General features: G+C 36.3%; 1 protein-coding gene across 1 annotated transcript; it reads left to right on the top strand.

Moving 5' to 3' along the window:
- The first annotated feature begins 11906 nt into the window (after window positions 1-11906).
- Window positions 11907-23292, top strand: LOC109812981 (Sec14p-like phosphatidylinositol transfer family protein). Its single transcript, XM_020377070.3, has 6 exons — window positions 11907-12177; window positions 13013-13268; window positions 16131-16167; window positions 16499-16616; window positions 16837-16947; window positions 22998-23292. Exons 1-6 carry the CDS (start codon window positions 12106-12108, stop codon window positions 23145-23147), a joined length of 744 nt encoding a protein of 247 aa, XP_020232659.1. The 5' UTR covers window positions 11907-12105; the 3' UTR covers window positions 23148-23292.
- Window positions 23293-23686: the final 394 nt, after the last annotated feature.

The following is a 23686-nucleotide window of genomic DNA, read 5'->3' as shown; positions in this document are numbered from 1 at the left end:
AATATATTGGAATGACTGAAAAAGTACACGGTGCTCTTATTTATATTAACTAAAGAACACTATCAACAAGTAACTAACCATAACAGACTTAGCTAACAGAACAACTAATTCTAACATAATTCTACTCTCCTGATAGCCGGCCACAAGCTAGTGGTGGGTGACTTTCACCCGAACGAGCTTGACCTCCTACAACCATCAAAAAGAAATTAAAGCTTAAACAAATTGACATAACTTGGAAAAAAATCTGCAAAAGAAAAAAAAACTTTTCAGCCCAACATAACATTTATTACAACATACTCAAATTTTCATGGGCTTTAAGTCCAAAAGCCCAAAACAACACAATAATCACTTGTTAAATATGACTTTCATATGAACATTAAACATTCTAACACTTTGTTGTTGTATCTTCAATAACACAAATCTTGTTTTCAAACAACATTTTGTAACCTTTTTTTTCAATAATTAAACAACATTCAACAAATTTTGATTAATATAAAAAATATATAAAACATCAAATTTCAAATTTGAATGACTTTTAATAAAAAAAAAAAAATTCTTTTTATTTCAAGGTTTGCTCCATTTTTCATTTGGACTTTAAAAATATTAGTTTTGTTGAGTTCTTTGAAGATTTTTCGATTATAGTTTGTATAGCCATCAATAAGCCAAACTTCTGTAAGTTTGTTGGTTATAAAGCATGACATTGAAGACAATTTTTTTTTTCTTCTTATTAATTCTTAACAATGTTGTTTCTCTTATTTCTCATGAGATATGCATGCATTTTTCATATATCCTAATTGAATGCAATTGTAACATTTTGCGTTAGGTCTACACCAACATTTTTGTTGTAGATGATTAGTCTTTTTACAATAAGGACATGGTGAAAAGATCCAAGTGTTATTATTTTGGTCATCCTCTTGGAATGATACCTTCTTATTTTTATTACCATTGATGTTCTTCCACTTGACTAAATATACATCCTCCATAATTTCTTCTTATTTCATAAGCCTTCTTTGTTATAATGCTTACAATGTATGTAGCAACTCTTTGTTCTAAAGCTTCATATCTTTCAATACAACTTCTAGAATTTTTTCAATTATAGAATCAAGAAATCGTGTGCCTAGTAATTGTACCTTATTAGCAATGTTAAACAATTTATTTGAATATTATTTGATTGTTTCAAATTCCTTCATTCTTTATAATTCAAATTCCTTTAGATTTATTACTTGCATGCTTCAAATCCTTTCATCTTATATTCTTCCTTTAAGTTATCCAAAATTTTGAGAGTCCTGATTCTGATAAAATATTTTGAGACACAAGCAAATAAACAACTCTTTGCCTTTACCTTCTTGATTTTTGTTTCTTTGTGAATTATCATTTTGGCAATGCTAGGGTTTTTTTTGGTAGTGTGAAAACATCATAATTTTCTATGGCTTTCCAAAAATCTAAAACCTCTAGGTATGTTTCCATTCTTACTACCCAAAGATCATAACTTTCTCCATCATAGATATGATGAAAAATTTGTTAAAAGTTTATTTTGACTTCCATCTTCATGGGTTGTAAGAACATTGGCTGTTGATACCAATGATGGACCATGGCTTTCTATATGTTTATATATATATATATATATATATATATGAGGAGCATGATAATTTTCATTCCTAAAATCTCTATATATAGAGGGAAAAATTGTGATTTTTCAACAATTGGAGTCTTAGAGTATCACTACACACTTCAAATCATGCATCATGGATCTTATCAACATAAGTCAACATAACATCATGCCTCATGCATGCACAACTCAACATCTTACAACTTCAAACATCAAACTACTTTCAATTTTAAAATAACTTAAATCTTTATCATACATCATCACAGACTAACATACTATGAATTGGATTCAATAATTAACAATTTTCATGTAAACAACCAACACAACAAGATATGAGATAGAAGATACAACTTATCAAAATGATAAAGTCACTTCAAGCCACAATAAGCATGCTCTAAATGAGCAAAATTCACTCTAAATGCTCATAACCCACTTTAAGCGGGTTTAGACAAAGAGCACCCTTGGAAGAATTGATTTGCTCACTTTAAGTGAGGAAAATTCTTTTAGAGCAACCAATGAGCACTCTAAGCGAGCAAAGTTAGACAACACCTTTGAAATGGTTGTGTACTATCCATATTCCGAAGCCGAGCTCCGAGCTCGGTACCACAGCACGAGCTAACCTCGAACACGCGCCACGCAGCGTCAGCTCGGCATTTAAGCAGATCATAATCGATCTCAAGGGATCCCGCTCCAGACGAGATCCACTATCTGATCTTATCTCAGGCCCAAGGCCCAAAGCAATCCTAATTCACATTAAGGTACGTGCATTACATATACAAGATTCATATTCCCACAAACACTAACTTTAGCATCGGAGTCTCTTTTGCAGGTACCACCCCCATCTTGGAGCATCAAGCGTACCAGCGAAGGAGGCTCACCAATCTTACTCGGAGGATCATCTCTACAGCAGATTTCTGGTAAGAACATTTGGCGCCCACCGTGGGACCGATCAAGACAGCTCTTATCGGCCACGCTTATGGTTTTCACCAGAAGTCATAGTAGACGCACAACAGACGACGCAAATCACTCAACTACCATGGATAACGAAGCAGCGTTGAGGAGACTAATCGATCAAGTCGAACAGATGCGGCAGCAACACGCTGCCGACCTACAAAACATGCGTGCCAAGCACGACACTAACCTAACGACAATGCGTACCGCTAATGAAGCCGACCTGGCGGCGCTACGCGCCGAGAATGAGCGGATCCGCGCTCAACTCCCTCGACACCTCTCCGATCATCCTCCTCATACGAGCAACCACAATGAGGAGGAGGAGCACTCAGTCTCTCAACCCCGGATCGCAACTAGGGCACCGACTCAACGACCTGCCACACATCGGTCCCATGCACCGACACATAAGTTAGCCCATGAAGTTAGCAAGGCCCCTACTCATATCCCAGGGGATCAGACAACCTTCTGCCGCCACCCTTTTGTGGATGGCATCATGGAGACACCACTCCCTCATGGGTGGAAGCCTCTCCACCTCGATCGCTATGATGGCACGACGGACCCAGATGAGCACATCGACCTGTATATGACACAGGTAAACCTCTACACTAACAATGACGTTATCTTGTGTAAGGTGTTCCCGACCTCACTTAAGGGGGTCGCGCTCAACTGGTACACCCAACTGTCTGCCGAGTCCATTGATAGCTTCGGCACCTTAGTCAGGAGGTTCACCGCGCAATATGCGACGAGCCGACCTCATCATGTAACTTCAGCCGCCTTGGCCAGTCTCAGGAAAAACGACGACGAACCACTTCGGGCGTTCATGGAACGATTCGCTGCCACCTCGATCAAGATCAGGAACCTGAATCCCGAGGTCGCCCTACATGCCATGCTCATGGCACTCAAGCCCGGGCCATTCGTCGATAGCCTGTGTCGTGAGTCTCCCCGCGACATGGACGAGCTTCGCGCCTGCGCTGCAGGCTACATCCAGATGGAGGAACACTCTGCTTTTCGTGACCAGGTTCGCGAAAAAGGACCAACGAAGCCAGAACAGGGGAACAACGATAAGATCAAAGTCAACAATGACAGCCAGTTCAAGAAGTCGGCCAGGCCAAACAGGGGGGGAGATATGACTTCTACACTCCCCTGAACGCACCCAGAGTCCACATCCTGGAAGAAGTCAGCAACAGCAACCTACTCGCCCTTCCACCACCAGGCCACACTCCCAACAGTGCCGACAAGTCCAAGCACTGTCGGTACCACAGGAATCACGGTCACACCACGGAGGAATGTCGCACGCTCTAGGACCGTATCGAAGAGCTCATCCAGGCAGGCCACCTCGACCAGTACATCCAGAGACAGCAGGGTCACCGAGGAGGCTATGGCGGTCGGGGGCGGGGCAGAGGCTGGGGTTCAGGAGCTCGCACGGACCAACCCTCTAGCTCCCAACAAAATGTCGGCGGCGCAGTGCAGGCCGAGATAAGCTAGGAGACAGGGACAACCCCCTTACGGGGAGTAATTAACACAATCGCAGGTGGTTTCGCCGGGGGAGGCGCCAGTAGCTCGGCCCGGAAGAGGCACCTACAGAATATCAACTGCATCCACTCTACCACCTCGGCCTCGCACCAAAGCTCACCCCCGATCTCCTTCTCTGACGAGGACTACGCAAGTGTCTGCCCCAACCAGGATGATCCCATGGTTATCGTGGTGGAAGTCGTCAACTAGGAGGTACAGAAGACACTCATTGACCAAGGGAGTTCGGCCGACGTCCTGTATTGGCCGACGTTCCTCAGGCTAGACGTCCCCCATTCTCTCATCCAACCTCACACGGAGCCCTTAGTTGGCTTCGCAGGAGAGCGAGTTCACACTCGCGGGTACGTAGACCTACTGATAACTTTCGGAGTACCTCTGGATACAAGGAGAGTCATGGTTCGATACCTCCTCGTGGAGGCCAACACGTCCTATAACATCATTATCGGGAGGCCAACCTTGAATCAGCTCGGAGCGGTGGTATCCACTCCACACCTCACCATGAAGTTCCCAGGGAATGACGGTAAAATCATCTCCGTCAGAGCAAATCAGAAGACAGCTCGGCAGTGTTACGCCGAGAGTCTGAAGATCTCCTCGTCCAGCAAGCAAAGCAAGGGGGATCCCCCCACCGTAGCCCCTTAAGTTCCATTTCTTTTTTCTGTATGAACGAAGTTGTGCACTCTTTTCCCGCCTCAGTCTTTGACCGAGAGGGTTTTTAACGAGGCACATAGACACAATCAATAAAATCACCCATTTTCCTCAATCCATTTTTTTATTTTTTGTTTTTATAAAGGACGAAATCGAACCAACCGCTTTCACTCTCACTAAGGTCGAGTACGAACCTTAATACGCTTATCCGAGGTCGAGTCCGAACATCGTAAAAATTTTGAGGTCGAATACGAACCTCAGCGCGCTTATCCGAGGTCGAGTCCGAACCTCGTTAAAATTTTGAGGTCGAATACGAACCTCAGCGCTCTTATCCGAGGTCGAGTCCGATCTTCGTGAAAATTCTCAGGTCGTGTACGAACCTTAAGCACGCTTATCGGAGGTCGAGTCCGAACTTCGTTAAAGTTTGAGGTCGAATATGAACCTCAACACTCTTATCCAAGGTCGAGTTCGAACCTTAATAAAATCATTTTACTCCAATTCGAGGTTGAGTACGAACCTTTACAAGAGTTAAATAAGGAAAATCCGAGGTCGAGTTCGAACCTCGACATGATCAACTCGAGGTCGAATACGAACCCCAACACTCTTATCCAAGGTCGAGTTCGAACCTTAATAAAGTCATTTTACTCCAATTTAAGGTCGAGCATGAACCTTAAGCACGCTTATCGAAGGTCGAGTCCGAACCTCGTTAAAAGTTTGAGGTCAAATACGAACCTCAACACTCTTATCCAAGGTCGAGTTCGAACCTTAATAAAATCATTTTACTCCAATTCGAGGTCGAGTACGAACCTTTACAAGAGTTAAATAAGGAAAATCCGAGGTCGAGTTCGAACCTCGACATGATCAACTCGAGGTCGCGTACGAACCTTTACAAGAGTTAAATAATAAAAATTCGAAGTCGAGCTCGAACCCGTATGAGACATACTCAAAACCCGAGATCAAGACGTCAAACACGTGTCCCATAGCACAAACACCAAACGAGTCTCAAAAACGCGCAAAACAGTAAAAATTAAGTGCAAATAGACAAAGCAAAATACGTACATACAAAGCTAGGTTTACCGAGTTCAATACATGAATTCAAGGAACAGAAAAATAGAATACAAAAACATTAAACTGGCCTACCAGAGGCGTTTTCACTGGAGCTACCCTCGAGGTCGTCCTCCTTCACCAACTGCCCAAAGCGGACCACCTTCTCCACATGCATGCCAGAGAAGTCGAACCCCGGGCAAGAAGCCTTGCTTGGCGAGCCGCCTTGAGGAAACCACGCTTATGCTCAACCACGATAGCTTGTTCGGTTTCCCCCAGCCTCTTCTCCAGCGCCACCCTCTCCGCCTCCTGCCTGGCCAGCTCCGCTTTCAAGGAGGCGACATCTTCCTCTTTGTCACCAATCACGACCACGTCGTAGAGGCGCTTCTCGGTCGCCGTCACTAGCTCGCTCTTCAGAGAGGTCACTTCATCCTCCAAAGAGCGAACCCGACCACGGGAGGACGTCACCTCATCTTCGAGGAAGCGCACTCGACTTCGGGACGAAGAGGCCAACCCTTGCAGCTCGCCCACCTGAGAAGCATAGTTCTCGTTCGAGCGTAGAGCAATCTCCAGGGGCTTCTGCACCCTCGCAAGATCCCCCCTCGCGGCTCGCAATTCGACACCTAGGCCCTTGTTCTCCTCCTTCAGGACCTTATTCTCCCCCTTTAGAACCTTGTTCTCGTCCCTCAGGGGTTGAACTCGACCCCTCAGTCTGGCTAAATCCTCCTGCTGCTTGGACCACCGAGGCTTCCAGTGGCCCATAATGGCCATAGCCCTCTGTAGAAGGACCTGAGCAGCGTCGAAACTATCCACGGGATCGACCTCGTCTATTAGCTCCTGGTCTTCGGAGCTCAGCGAGCCTTGAGGGAAGAACTTCATGGCAGTCACCCCCGCGCTCCACAACGAGTCCATGTCAGCCGAGGCGCTCACATGGTCCAATCGCACCTTTGAAAGGCCCTTCCCGAAGCGGTGGGCTATGTATCGACTCCGGGAAGCCTCTTGCGACGAACCAGACGGTGGCGCCGAAGTCGCAGGCGTGGACACGGGGACCTTAAGACTCGGCCCTTCGCCATGAGCCTCGACAGAGGCAGAAGCCAGTGTCCCCTGCTCGGCAACTGGAAAGTCCACGATAGGAACCTCCGACCTCGCCTGCGAAAATCGGCGCCATATCAAAAAAGAAAAATGAAAACATACAGAAAATCACGCAAATCAGGGAACACTACTTACCTCAGCAGCGCGGGCAACCTGCTCGGTGGCTGGAGCCACCACCTCGGCAGCATGGGCGGCCTGCCCAGCAGCCTGGGTCGCCGCCTCGGCAGCATCTCCTGCCTGCGGAAGACGGCCCTAGGTCAGAACACAGAAAAGCACAATAGAAGACACCAAAAAGTCGAAGAGACAAGGTACTCACTACCTCGGCAGATTGAGCAACCTGCTCGGCAGTCTGAGCCATCTCCTCAAAGGCCACCTGAGGAGCCCCCTTGGGCGGTGGACTCTCGGTAAGGTCCACCACCAGCATCGGCAGCCTTGGAGGTCACCTCCTCGGCGTTTGGAGGGGCAGAGGTCCCCCCGACCTCCTTCGCCCCCTCTTTCTTTTTCGGTTAACTTTCAAGGGGGAAGCATCTTCCTCTCGAGGCTCGGGGACCTCGAGCTCAGTAACATTGTAGCGATGCTTTAGCTCACGCCACAAGTTCTTCCCCATGATACCTACAGACAGGAAATAAAACACATTAGCAAAGGGAATTTTCACAAACTCCGACAAACCACCAAAAAACAAAATACTCACTCTCCAAGCCCCTCTCCCTGTACGCCGAGTTCGCAAGCGACAGAACGAGCTTGCAATCCAGCGGACGAGGAAGCGCGGCGAGGTTCTCGATGGCGGCCGCCTCCGAAGCCGTCAGCTTCACTTGGCCCACCCCATGAAACCTAGATGGTCGGGGGCACCAATAGAAGGGAAATTTCGGCAGCCTGCCGAAGTAGAACACCCCATCTTCCAATGGGTCGATATTCACAAGAGCGACTCGGAAAAACTCTTGTTTGAAATTTTTGTACGACTGGGAGTAGAGAGTAAACAAACCCCCATCCCTACTCCCACTCAGAGATAGTATGCCGTATGGCGGAACGCCTAACTTCAACTGGTAAAAATGAAGGAAGACGGGAAGAGACACCTCTATCCCTAAAACTGTACACAAGACTTGAAAAGCCCTCAAAAAACCCCAACTACTGGGGTGCAACTAGCAAGGAGCCGAGTTGACAAAGTTCAAAAAATTACACTCGAACTGAGTGAAGGGAAGACAGACACCTAAATCCCTAAAAAAACAATGGTACATATAGAAATGGGGAGGGTCGGTAGACTTCCCCATGTACACGCCCTCACCGGCCTGACAGGGTTCAAGCCGGATCATCCGGGAAATGGAAGGGTCACAAACCCTACACGACCTCGAGATCCCATTAACCTCAAGAAAGGAGCGAAAAATGCTCTGGACCCCCGCCATTTCACGCCTGACCCAGTCGTAACCAGGGATGCCTGGCTCCAGGCCCTTGGGCGGAGGTGTGTCCTTCTTCTCGACAATGGCTTTCTCGGTAGTCGCCGCCTTGCCGCGCGCCTTACCCCTGGCAGGCACAGAAGAACCGACATCACTTCCACCAGCCATTAAGGAAAAAGAAGATCTGGGGAAAAGAAAAAAGGAAACTGTAGAAAGGAAGTACCTGGTACTCTTCCTCACAAAACAACCCTAATAGTGACGGGGTTACCGAAAACGGCGGCGGAAACTGTGAAAACAGCGTCGGAGACTGGACGGAAGCGAAGGTGCACAAAGTAGCTTGCGCAAGAAGCCAAGAGGCGTGAGTGAGAGAAAATAAGGTTTTCTCCCAAATTCAAAACGGTCACGCCACGTGTCAGCCAAGGGGCACGTCTGACGACACATTAATGGAAAACCATCATGACAAACGCAAACCATCATTACATAACCGTCACTTCCATTAACGTGCCACGTGGCGTCAGCTCGGCGCTTAAATGGATCTCGACGAGCTCAGTCTTAACTCCTCGACCTACAATCTTCGGAGCTCGGGGGGCTAGTGTACTATCCGTACTCCGAAGCTGAGCTCCGAGCTCGGTACCACAGCACGAGCTAACCTCGGACACGCGCCACGCGGCGTCAGCTCGGCATTTAAGCAAATCATAACCGATCTCAAGGGATCCCGCTCCAGACGAGATCCACTATTTGATCTTATCTCAGGCCCAAGGCCCAAAGCAACCCTAATTCACATTAAGGTACGTGCATTACATATACGAGATTCATATTCCCACAAACACTAACTTTAGCATCGGAATCTCTTTTGCAGGTACCACCCCCATCTTGGAGCATCAAGCGTACCAGCGAAGGAGGCTCACCAATCTTACTCGGAGGATCATCTCTACAGCAGATTTCCGGTAAGAACATGTCGCATCAGCTCTTTTAAGCGAGTAAGTTCTTACTTTGAGTGAGTACACCCAGATAAGAAACACAACTCAAGAACCAAGTTCATCCGCTTAAACAATTCAATCATGCATCTACTCCAACTCAACATGCATTCTCCAATTCAACATACATCCATACATGCTAAACCACTCAAATTCATCAATTTGAACAACATGCAAGAACAAGAAGCCTGAAGATCATAAATAATTCTCCAAGACATGCTAGAACGCCCAAAAACCTAAGACTTCAACTTCCTCCACTTATCAATTCAACAACAAAGCCACAAATGAGCGAATTAACCAAAGAATGAACAAATGCAATACAACAAGGATCAATCTACAAGCTTCTCTTTTCTTGAATATTACAACTTCAAACATCCAATTCTCAACTCCCAAGCCTAGAATCCCAACTCAACTCCTACAAATAATGCTCAAGGAAAGAGTCAGAGTTCTCCTATGAAATTAAAAGGAAGAAGATCTCCTTTTGCTTAAGAGATTCTCTTTATAATCTCTCTGTATAATTTTTAATAAATAAATTTATGAAGTTTAAGTCTTACAAAAAATCTTATATACTCCTAAATTAGGTTAACTTTGACCTCAACGTAAAAAGATTCTAAAAAATTAAACTTATAATAATTCTTTAATTTTAAAACAATAAAACAACATATCAACATTATCAATTATATAATATAATTAAATAAATAATAATTCATAATATCGTGTTACAATAATGCCTTATTTATCATCTATACGTTATAGATGAGAAGGGAGCTCAATTTGGTTACATTAACCATATACGATATCTGATAATATGGGGTCCTCATTTTAAACACCATACCATGGGATACTAGTTTCAACTCGCCAATATCCTGAAAAAAAAATGTACATATAAGCACATAATTATTAAAACATCAATATTTAAATGTGGTTTTTTGAGGTTGGAAGTGTTCAAACCCACTAAGGAAGCCAAGAATGAGAGTAATCACAACTCTAGCCTGGTCCTAATGAGGCACCTCTTTAGGAGGCTGGTTCTGATAAGGCTCCTTGAATACATCATCCACACTGGCATGCCTCCTGCATGTATATGTAATCGGTCAACAGTGTTGGTCCTTTGTATGTAAGCCATCACCTATGCTACGTGTCATGACTACAATTTCAAAATAAAAATCATAAAATAATACAACTTCAACAACCTGAATTACTCAATTCAGATTGTAAAAGGGTATTCTGCTGAGTAATCTGGATAGCAAATACACAAATATAATATTTAATGAATGTTAATGAGGTAGGACATGACAAGTATTATCTCTTGTCTCTCATTTAGTGCAGGTATTTATTTAATAAATATTAATGATTTTTTTATATATTCGTGAATATTCATAAATATTTGTTAAAATATAAGGCTTTAAATAAAAGATAAAAAATATAATAAAATTAAAAATAAATAATTTTTAAACATATTTATATTTTAAAAGAATTTTACAACTTATATTTATTTAAAAATAAATAATTATGACATATATAATATCTATAGATACTGATATCTTACTATTTATCCTTGTTCTAATATTAAACAAATATCTATTTAATTATTTATATATAATTTATAACAAATTTTATCCACAAATATTTGAATTACGAGATTTTTTTACCATCCTTATATAAAAGGTTATACATGTTCTGAGCGGTCAGTCGTTTGGCATCCCTAATTAATTCCTAATTTTTATTATGTCTATGCTATAAATAATAGTTAACATATGGCATGCTGGATTTTATGTATTTGATTTTCTTGTGTATGAGTTTAGGTACCTTACATTGTCACTAATGCAATTTTTTTTACAAGCAGGTGTAACTTCTTTCTTTAATAAAAAAAATTAAAATATATTTCTAATTTTATAATTTTATTTATTTTATCTTTTACTCTTTATAATTTAAAATAAATATTTTTAGTCTCTATATTTATATTTATTAATAATTTTTAATTTTTATAGTTTAAAATATATATTTTTAATTCTTTTACTTATCTTTTTTAATCCTTTTTAACTCATACTATTAATTTTTTTTTATAACATCATCTCTTTTATTTTAAGATGATAAAGGTCTTTAATTTTGTAAGAATAAAAAAATAAGTGTCCTAATAATATTATCATAGGTGAGGATAAAAAAAAAGTATAAAATATGAAAAGACTTAATTTAAGATAATTTTAACAAAAATAAGTTTAATATATAAAAAAAATAAAGCCTAAAAAAAATATAACATTTTTTTTGAAAAACTTTGATTTACTCAAAAATAAAAAAATAAATCTCTTAAATATAAAATAAGAAAAAATGTATATGAAAAAAAAATTATCTTCTTTAATAATAACAACTACATTTTTTATATTAAAATATTTATTTGCCTATTTTTTTAAAAAAAAAAAATACACGAAGTGTTTTTTCTCTTATTAATTATTTAAATAATTTTAAGTCACCCTAAATAGATTCTAATGCCCTATATAAAAATAAATGATTTTATTATAATTTTTAATTTAATCATTTAGTTAAAAATTTCAAAAATAAAATAAAATAAACCATAGATATTTTTTTGGGGTGAAATAATTAATAGACATACCGACTTATTAAAATAATAATAAATAAAATGTGGAGGTTATGAGTTATGTGAGAATGGCAAAGCAGGAAAATGAGGGAGGCCTGTCACGAACTTCATTTCTTTCTGTTTTTGTTTCCGTTTTTTCAACGGAACAAACTCTTCTTTCTCCTCATTTACTCACTCTAACCTCCACCTACCCCTTCTTTATATTTCTCTATACCTTCCCTCTTCCAACTTTTCTCCTATTTGGGACCTGCTCTCACTTTTTTCTTCACCCAAATGGATCAACAAAGTGATTTTGCACTTACCCAGATGAGGAAATCTGTTCAGAACCTTGGTTCTTCTGCAGAGGTAACCCAATCTCTTATTTTCTCAACTAATGTACTAGTTTCTGTGCTCCCAACTTCTACTGCTATTGTTTTCAACCTAAAATGTGTTCTAGATTCTAATTTTCGGCTACAATTAGTTTTAGTTCGCTCATTTTAGAATCATTAGGATTGCAATAGTAATAAGGCGGGCTTTGAACATATACGTGATGAGTTCATAAGTTCTAATTTTTTTTTTCTTATATAAGAATATGAGGATTAAAATGAGTGATTTTAATTTTAGTTACGTTTATTCTGATAATCATTGAATTATCAGGATTTTGTTTTAAAGAGGACTTTTTAATTTACCTTTAGCCTTAACTCACAAAATATGTGAGATTTTTTAGCATAACCGTAATAAATTCTAATTGAAGCTGATGGGCAAAGGTAGTCTGCATCAATGTTCCATGTCTGCGGACATCGATAAGGTGACTACATTTGAGATATTGTATATGTTTGAGTATCAATTTAAAATCACTACCATCAGAGAAACACGTGATCTGATAATTTTTTTTTTGTAAATATAACTTTTTTTTTTTAAATATCAGTCGAGTTCAATTCAATTAATTTTCAAACATACTGATCATCTGCTCTAACATTTGTTGGTTCATCATAATCGAAAAGAAGTCTTATATGAACTAAAAAATGATGTTTATAAATCATCATGATTTTGTTCTGAAAAGAAGTCTTGATGAGCCCATAAAGGATGTTTATAAGTTACTTATGATCTAGACTTTCAAAAGATGTTAAACTTGTTGGCACAGGGAAGTAATCTTTACTATTACTAATGTTATTGAGGGGTTTTAATTTACGTTTTGTAGGGCTATGGGGACCCTACACTGATGAGATTTTTGATTTCTCGATCAATGGAGGTGGAAAAGGGTGCAAAGATGTTTGTGCAGTGGCAAAAATGGAGAGCTGACATGGTGCCAAATGGGTTCATTTCAGATTCTGAAATTCGGGATGAATTGGAAACAAGAAAGATCTTATTGCAGGGCTTGTCTAAGGATAAATTTCCTGTGATGATTGTCCAAACATGCAGACATTTCCCTTCCAAGGATCAGATTCAATTCAAGAGTAATTGCCTTCTTTAAACTTTGTTAAATTGCAGCACTTTTTTTATTTTTAAAAAAATTATATATTTATAAAACAATTAAAATTAAAAATGTTTTTCTTCTTTTAATTATGAATATGTTCTCTTTCAGTCTGTAAAAAACAAAATCTCACATATAAATATATGTTAGATGTGATCTTGTCATTTAGGAATTTTTTTTTTAAACTCTTGGTCATGAAAATTAGAAATAGAATTGATAATGATATATTCAATAAATGAGGGGAAAAAAGATAATATTTTTAGAGATTAAAAATAAATATTATCTTATTTATAGGGTACAAAATTAAAAGTCTTGATTTTATTATTACTTATCATTATAATTGATTTTAAACATTTAAAATTAATATATTATTATTGAAAAATACGTATTGAATTTATCATAAATATAAAAATATAACATTTTCTTTTCAACATTTTCACTCTTAAGTCTTAAATGTATAAGAAGTTATTGTTTTTATAAAGAATAAAATAATTTAATTAGAATAAAATGCTATGTAAAATAAAATTATTAACTTTTATAACAATTAGACTGAATATATTTTAAATGTTCATATGATAATCAAGTTTTGATTTTGATTCATATAAAATATTTTTTTTACCTCTTCAAAATTTAAAATTTATTATTTTTAGTCGATGTAAATTGAACTAATTTTAATTCTTATAAATCTTTTATTTGATTTTCACTCCTCTATAATATGAAATAATTATTTTTTGTTCATAAAAATCAATTTAAGTAGATAAATTAGAAAATGTCATATATTAACCTGATATAAAAATTCTAGTAAATATTATTTAAGATAATTACTTAAATTTTAGTTAAATACATAAAAAAGTTAATAAACATCACCTAATGATAGGATACTAAAAATAATGATTTCATAGAAAAAATTAAATACTAAAAATAAAATTCGCTCATTTTATAAGAAATAAAAAAGTATTTAAATTTAATAATTATTTTAAAAATTATATCAAAAATCATCTAACAATCTTCATAAAGTCTAAATAAAATTCCAATGTCTTTTGTCATGTGGATGTGGAAAGTTTAGTGTCAGTTCAAATATGTCATTTACTCATTTGCATGTGATTTGTCCTCATTGCTAATGGGGACCACTAGGCGAATATTCCACGAGAGAGATCCTAACTTAAAATTTGTGTTACGCTTCACTTGGTTCTCGTTCCTTGACTTTTTCTTTTCACCTATGGAATTAATTAATTAAACTACATTATTGTTTGCTTAAAGGCCAAAATTTGGGATATGCCACTTAGGTCAAGGTTAATTTAATGGTTTGATTAGGGTTATCCCCTGCATGGCCAACTTCTCCTGCTGGGGCCTCGCACGATCAAGTCATTATTAAATTTAAAATATTAAAATATTTATTAGATCATGGTTATTTTAATGGTTCTATGTACAAGCACTAAAAATGTATATTTACCCCTATATGCTTATCATTATATTTAGTGGAGTAATTGTTTTCATTTGAAAAATTAGGGAAATGAATATGTCAAACATTAATGAGGCTCTGGGCATATCCAGCAACTTTTAGTTATATGCATTCTTTTGTGGTCGAGGATTTATATAAGTCGTTGAATGCATTAATTGTGGTTCTGGTGCCTGATGATAGATGTACCAAACCAAACGCTGTGTCTCTACTTCAATTATTGAACTCTGTCCAATTGTCTCATAGTTCTATTAATGTGTCTTTTGCTTTCAAATTTTTTGATTTTTGAAACACGTTATTTTGCATTTGTGTCGATTAATTAAATAAGTTGGGAGAGTTTATAAGTAATTTTATTTTCAAAGTAACAATTTATTCTTTCTTCATTTATGCATTCAACTTTCAAATTTACATTAAAATTGGTAAAAGTACTTTTCTAATATTTTTAAATGATGAAACTCAAACCAATCGGACTACAATCAATTTGAGTCAAGTAGAATCATCGACTTAAACAATTAAAAATAAATATATTTTAAAAAATTGAAACAAATAAAAAACAAAAAAATATTTAATTCAAACTTTAATACATGATTCAAAGCACAAATAATATTACAACAATTAAACGTGAAAAAATACAAATATTTTTTCAAACAAGCAAACATTATCTTTTGAACTAACAAATTTTGAATTACATAAAAAGTAAAATTAAATTATTGTTTGTACTCTATGTTTTCTTTAATTTAGTCAATCAACTCATTACTAAAATATTTGGTGAAAACAAAGTAGAATTAAATATATACAAAGATGTGTATTATGCGTTGTGTAGTATTTTTAATTTAATTTAATAATTTATTATAGGTCAAGTTATGTCAAGTTAGCTCAGGTTCATTGAGTAACAAACTCTCTAACTTGTTACTCAACTCATTTATAATCAGGTAATATTAAAATTATCCACCCAACTTACAAAAATGTAATTGAGTTGATTCGAATAGGTTAAATTTGTAGGTGAGTTATGCCCGCTTACACCCTAATATTTACAGAGAAACCATATTGATGGCTCTTGAGAGGGTGTATACCTTCGATTCAAACATTGCATAAACTAAAAAATAAAAATAAAAATAATAAATCAGGTAAAATCAATAAAAAGAGCAAGTGAAGTCAACATATTGAATACGTAATTTTAGATTATATTAATTTTTTTTTTCTTTTCAATTCTTCCTTTCTATTTTTCCATATGACCATTTCTGATGATTACTAATTTAGTGATTCGTAACTGTGTTTTGATTTGATTACTGGGATTGAGCATGCATGGTTTCATAAAATTATTTCACTAATTCCTTTTAATTCTGCCAGTTTGACTGACTACTCTATTTTGTTTTATTGATTCAGAATTTGTTGTATATCTTCTGGACAAGACAATTGCAAGGTACTATAATTTTACTGTGATGCTTTTTTCAATTGTCTAAAACTAAATTACTTGCTGACTATGCATTATAGAAGGATTATATCTGTTTTACTTAATGTGATTGATACTTGATCTCTACTTTCCATAGCCTAAGACTAAATTTTTTAATTTCAAGTTGGGAATTTTTTTTGCAATATCTTGGCTTCATTTTAAAAATAAAGTTAGTACATTTTACCTCCTAACAAACAATAAAATTTTTATTATCAGAAAGTAATTTTCATCTGTGATCTGTCTTTATTCTCTTTATATCATTGAAAATTTTGAAATTAATTTTAATCGTTTTCATCTGCAGTGCTTTCAAAGGAAGGGAAGTAGGAAATGAAAAGTTGATTGGGATTATTGATCTGAAGAATATTTCATATAAAAATGTTGATGCACGGGGGTTAATCACAGGATTTCAATTTTTACAGGTAAAACTTCCTTTGTGCTTTTCCTTGAAATTTTCATGCATATCATAAATGCCAATATATAAAATCACACTTTCACTTTATTGAATATTTGATCAAAATCACTGTTTATATCATGTCCAAATTAGCATCAATTTAGTGTGGCCTTTATCAACATTTATTTGAAAGGTAAAATACAGCATATATTTTAAATTATTTTTAATGCTTTTTGGTTGAATTGCAGGATTACTACCCTGAACGTTTAGCAAAGTGCTATATTTTGCACATGCCATGGTTTTTTGTGGCTGTTTGGAAATTAGTTTCTCGCTTCCTAGAGAAAGCTACACTAGAAAAGGTACTTATTAATTATCTTAAGTTGAATTTTTATGCTTGTGCACAATTGTAATTCATTGGCTACATGCATCATCTTTAAAAATCTCCCATGGATTTATGATCTCAATGCACATCGAACCCATCAGTGATTCCTTTTTCTGGAATCAATCTGAATTGGAAATTAATATACCTTTCCATGTATCGGTATGCCATCAAAGCAGGTAGAATGGGATATTAGATATATTAGGAATGATATTTGTTTAATATATTCAACTTGTTAACTAAAAGTTAATATTCCTAGTAATGAGAGTAGAATATATTATTTTTACTCTATCAAAAGGAATTTGTTAAAGATTTCATTACAATTTAATATGGTCAAAATAATGTATATAAATAAAAAATAATCTTTATTTTATAAATCAATTTTATTGAGTTATTAATGTGATAATATGAGATCCCATCCTAGTCATATTTGTTGGACAGGATAGCATAAAGAGTGAGAGATGAGAGTGCATACAAAGAGAAGAATCTCTGAATCTATTAGCATTCAACAACTCAAAGTACAGGGTTATTAGGATTTATATTGACGGGCTGTATAACTAACTGCAGTCTCAGCAGTTAGTTGTAACAGAATTGTGTTAAGAGTTAACAGAAAACTAAATCTACAGTTGTTAGTGTCTCCAACATTGTTGTTGTTGGGAGTATACCTAAATATCTTTAGGAGAATAAATTATTTTTTAATAAGAATATTTTATTTATATTTCAAATATTTAGATTTAATCTTGATTATTTTAGGATTTGTTTCCATAATTTTTTTTTTTTGATAAAGATAAGAAAGATTACAAAGATGGTCGCAATAAGAATTGAATCTAGGTCCTCATGCTTCTAACTACCCCCAATCCCTTCCCACCCAACTACTAGGCTAACCCTAGTGATTTTTGTTTCCTTATTTTATAATAGGATAATATCAATATTTGATTTTGTATAACAAATTTTTTAGATTTATGAATAAAATTAGATCATGTTCCTCTGATAAAAAAATAACTCTTATAAAATATCCTCTAAGATAAATATCATAAAATTAATAACCCTATCAGTTATAACTAAGTTCTTCTTTTGATAAAAATATATCTATAACAAAAAAAATGACCAAATAATCTTATCACTTAAATCATATCCAATGTGAATAGTATACAATATGACAAGAAATACAAGTGTTTGTGATTCCATTTTAACTTTCAAGTCAAATGACATTTTGCTTTCCCTTTAATTCTTAAAGCATCAAAGCATACTACTCCAAAACCCTCTTTTAAGCTTTACAGGATCTAGGTACCTTGTAAGCCAGACATAAAAGGTTACTCTTGCGCCACAGCATAACTACTTCATAATATGGTTCTTGTAGGAGAATTTGGAAAACTGTTCTCAATGTAGGTACAGGTCATGAATTTATACAGAACAAAATGACTGCAAAGTAATGTAATATGAGAAAATAGGCTTTTGATGCCCTGTTTGGATTCTGAGTTATTTCTCATAAATAGAGATGATGATAGCAACACAACCCAGTCCCACGACCCAAGAGTACTACAATGAAATCCAACTATTATTAGGACTTTGTGTAATGAAATATAAATATAAATTTACAGCTTTTGACTTGTAGGAAAGCATATAACTGCCTAGTAGTGCTTATCATCCCATTCTTTTCTGTTATTTGTTTGTGCGGGGAGCCAATGATGTGGCATTGTATTTTGCTATATATACATGTGATAATGGAATAGAAAGCAAGAAGCATGACTATTACCTTTATTTTGAAGCTATTTTGTTAGCGTTAGTTTTTCAGTAGCATAGTATCCTAACAGACATAGTTACAATTATTAATTACAAATATTCTAATTCCTGATTTACCTCCTAAATCAGAGAATATATACAATAAATATATGCAATTAAACCCTAACTTATACACAATAAAAGTAGAAAAAAATCTGATTAGAATGGACACAAATCGTAGCGAATATTCTGATTAACATGTAAGGAGTAAGGACTAAATTACTACCATGCACACTAAACACATGCATGATTAATAACACCCCCCCCCCCAAGTTGGGTGATAGATGTTAACCATCCTCCATTGGATCTTGTTCCAAATAAAGTTGCAGTTGGCTTCTATGGATAATACACATTTAACAAGTATATTTATTAACATAGATAGTAAATTAGACAAAAGTTCAAGTTATCAAATTCACATTGATTTGAGTTATAATTTGTTTAATTAAATTTAGTATTAAACATATAGATTTATTTTAAATTGTTTAACGTAAAGTATAAAAAATTTATAGAATGATAGACGTAAAAAGTATGTAACAAAGCTATGAAGAATTTAAATTTAGATAATAATAATAATAATAATAATAAGGATAAGGATAATAATCCTATTCCTGGATCGTAATTTTAAAAGGATTTTCTAACCTAATTTAAAATTATAAAATCATGCATTGATCAAAACAAGCATTAAATATAAAGTAAAAGATTCGTCGAATAAAAACAATATATTGAATGAGAATAGAATAGATTACATGAGTATAGTAACTACATCAACCCCCAACGGTAGAGAACTTAGTCACTCATGACTAAAAATTATACAAGAGAACGACATCAATACTAGAAGCAGAGAACTTAGCCACTCGTGACTAAAGATTACACAAGAGAAGAGAGATCTCTGATTGACCCGTGACACAAACTTTTCCTAATCTCTCTAAAATTGTACTTTGAAAAGTATTGATTCATTGATACATAGACATGTTAGAGACCTTATTTTTATAATATTTTTTAATGGACGTTTAGGTCAGATGTGCTCGCTTAGAGCGCTCATGTGGCTCGCTTTTAACGAGCTTGTACAATAGAAGCTAGTCTATTAGTAGCTCCAAGCAAGGTATTAGCTTAGAGCGAGCTTGAGTAGTAGTTGTGAGCAAATTTTGCATACTCAAAGCACCTAAATAACTTGTTCTGAATGAGTTGGCATAATCCTCTAGAGTTGCTCTTTGACTTGGCTTGCTTCGGGCCGTAATTTGGTCGCTTTGCACGAAATTCACTAGTTCAGAGCAGTCTCCTATGTATCTTGGAGTTTCAAAAGTATTTTCTTCCTGTGTTATATAAATTTTTTTAAAATATCTAATATTTAAATAATTAAATCCTAAAATAAAATTAACTCCCAACTAAGTATTTTGTGACTAAAAACAAGATTAGAAGTATAAAATACATTAATAATTGTCTAAATTGAATAGAAATTGTATGCATAATTGACATCAAGTAAATGATACAACAATAACAAGTCAAGAAGTTTAGGGTTTAGGGATTCTATCCAAGACTCTAGCTAATAGATTGAAAATCGTGTTACCATGTGTTATAGATGAGAGACAAAGCACATTCTTAGAAGGGAGGAATTTGTTGTATAGTGTACTGGTGGTTAATGAGGCTATTGACGAAGCAAAGAGGGAGAAAAAAGGCAATATCTTCTTTAAGGTGGATTATGAGAAGGCGTATGACTCAGTTAACTGGAATTACCTCCTTTATATGCTACAATGCTTGGGATTCAATCACAAATGGGTAGATTGGATAAGTGAATGTTTGAAAACAGCCCATGTATCGGTGCTTGTTAATGGAAGTCCAACTGATGAATTTAGCCTAAAGAGAGGCATAAGGTAAGGAGACCCTCTGGCACCATTCCTTTTTAATGTTGCTGCCAAAGGGCTGACAGGTATGATGAGGGAGGCAAAGAAAAAAAGTTTGTTCAGAGGCCTGAAGGTGGGTGAAAACAAAATTGACATTAGTATAGTCCAATATGCAGATGATACCATGTTCTTGGGTGAAGCTTGTCTTGAGAATGTTATTGTAATAAAAAGCATGTTGCGGTACTTTGAGATTGTATCAGGGTTAAAGGTCAATTTTTGTAAAAGTAATTTTGGAGCGGTTGGCATGGAACCATCCATAGTGGAGAGCTATGCCTATCTGTTGAATTGTAAACTTCTACATTTCCCTTTCTTTTATCTTGGCTTGCCTATAGGAGTGAATCCAAGGAGGGCGGAGTCATGAAACCCCATCCTTCAAAAACTTAAAAAGAAGTTGTCCTTATGGAAGAGTAAAACGCTCTCTATGACGGGAAGGGTGTGCTTGATCAATTCTACTTTTGCTTCTCTACCCCTCTTCTACCTATCTTTCTTCAAAATGCCAAAGAAGGTGGCTAGGCAAATAAAGTCCATACAGAGGAGTTTTCTATGGGGGTTCAAAGAGAGTCAATAGAAGATTCCTTGGATTAAGTGGGACAAGATTACTCAACCAAAGGCACAAGGTGGATTAGGTATAAAAAATATCACTATGTTTAACACTGCCCTGTTGGAAAAATGGAGATGGAACCTTTTCCATCAACCAAACACCTTGTGGGGACAAGTGTTACATTCAAGGTACGGAGGAGGTAGCAACATGTCCCTACATAATGCCTCTGGCAAAGATTCTATTTGGTGGCGTGACCTCCTAAAGGTTTGTGGGAGCGAGATGGAGGATAGCTGGTTTGATAAGTTAGTGAGCTGGAAAATTGGAGATGGGACAAGGGTTAAATTCTGGGAGGATAAATGGGCTGGAACAGAAACTCTGGCAGCAACATATCTGAGGCTCTACCTAAATTCAGAACAAAAACATGACACAATTGATAATATGGGGTGCTGGTCGAAAGCTGGTTGGGTATGGCATTTCAGATGGCGTAGGAATTGGTTCGAATGGGAGCTAGCTCAAGAACAGGCTATGTTACATACAATTAAGAGTATCACTTTTTGCAAAGACCTATCAGACTCATGGGTATGGAAGCTTGATTCCTCTGGCTTGTTTACAATTAGGTCAACTTATAAAACTATTCACGCAGAAGTCTTTAGGTCCACTTAAGCCATAACTCTTAAATAAATTTGGAATACTTTAACTCCCCCCAAAGTTCAGATTTTTATGTGGAGGTTGTTGCAAGGGGGACTATCAACAGTTGATAATTTGGTAAAAAGAAATGTCATCTTAGGTTCTCAAGAGATGTTATGTGCCTTTTGCAAAGTAGAACCTGAAAGTTCTTCACACATTTTCTGCACATGTCTTCTAGTAGATAAGGTATGGACACAATGGCTCAGTTGGCTAAATTGCCCCTCTCCCCTACCACTGTCATTAGAACAACATTTTGGCTTCATTCCGGGTCCATTATTGTCCAAGTCAGAAGTGGAAACCTAGCGCGTAATATGGAGTGTGACTATGTGGACCTTGTAAAGGCACAAAAATCTATGTGTTTGAACATGAAGGCTTTGATCTAGACAAAATTATTAAGGACGTTCTCTTTACATCTTGGTCGTGGTTGTCAAGTTTTAAGAAGAATTTTCAATTTACATTCTCACAATGGTGTAGCAACCCTGGTCTTTGCATTTGTCCTAGGGTATGAAGGAGGAGGTTTTATAGTGATGGCAAACAAATTTATGTGTTCAATTTATGTTTTCTATGTCTTCTCCTGTTGTAAATGGGTTTATGGTACCCCTTGTACCAGATTAATAAATTTCTTTTGCTGTTAAAAAAAAAAAAAAAAGTCAGGAAGTTAGGGTCATTTCTTGATATTTGGCCTCATACTTGACCTTGCTACTGATTTTTGTTTTGATTTCCTGCAAGAGGAAGACATTAATTGTGCTGTAACTCTCTTAGGGTTCTTATTAGAAACATCGTTACCATTTGAATGAAGGAATAAATTGAAACATTTATAAAACTAAAGGTCCCCTCTTTCAACATTTCGTTTTTGTCTCCTAAAATATGGTGTCTGGGCTTTGTATTTTTGTTTATACTTACAGTAATTGTATTTTTATAATATGGTTTTAAAGCATAATACTAGTTGATTAGCTACTTTAGTCAACTTTTTACTCATATGAAGGGAAATAAGTTCTAGCTTCATAGCTTAGAATTACGTTTGACCACTTAAGAATTATTTAACATCCTTCAATTCCCCACTTTAAGGTCCTATATGAATCTTGATTAACTTCCATGAGTTTTGGATGGTGAATGCAGGTTGTGATTGTAACCAATGAGGATGAGACAAGGGCGTTTATAAGGGAGGTTGGTGAAGAGGTGCTCCCAGAAGAGTATGGTGGAAAAGCTAAGCTTGTAGCTATCCAGGATGTTGAATTGACACCATTGGAAAATGGAACAACAAATTGATTAAGGAGTCTTGTAGGGAAAATCTGATGCTTAAAGTCTAACCTTGTAATCTATCAGGACTTCCTTTCCCAGAAACATGTTTACTTTATAAAACCTAATTTTGTCGACAAAAAAAAAAATCATAATTCATCTCTTATCCATTCAATTTCAAATTCTTGTTTAGTTAATATGGTCAATTAACGTTTATTTTATTCAAATTCAATAACTTTCAAACCCGGGAGAAACTCAAAGTGAAAGGATGTGTATACTCTCCACTCCTCTTGGAGTTCTTAACATAGCCCCTGGTTGGTAATTTGTTTTCTTCTTTACATCAGATTACCAAAAAAATGAAAGAGAGATGCATTCAGACAAAATAAAATTCATAGTAAAAAAAAGAAATAAAATAAATGTTGAGTCATAAAAGGAAGAAGATAAGAGTAACAAATTCAAAAAAGGAAGAGAGATCGCTATTTTTTATTACAAGGTCTTGAAGATCTACGGTTGATTGGAGAGATCATGATATTAATTTCAGCTTTCAGTTTTCCTTTTTCTTGACGCAT

This window comes from Cajanus cajan, chromosome 11, assembly GCF_000230855.2.
Source record: "Cajanus cajan strain Asha chromosome 11, NIPB_CcT2T_4, whole genome shotgun sequence".
Taxonomy (NCBI): domain Eukaryota; kingdom Viridiplantae; phylum Streptophyta; class Magnoliopsida; order Fabales; family Fabaceae; genus Cajanus; species Cajanus cajan.
This window is presented reverse-complemented; position numbering and strand designations above follow the sequence as displayed.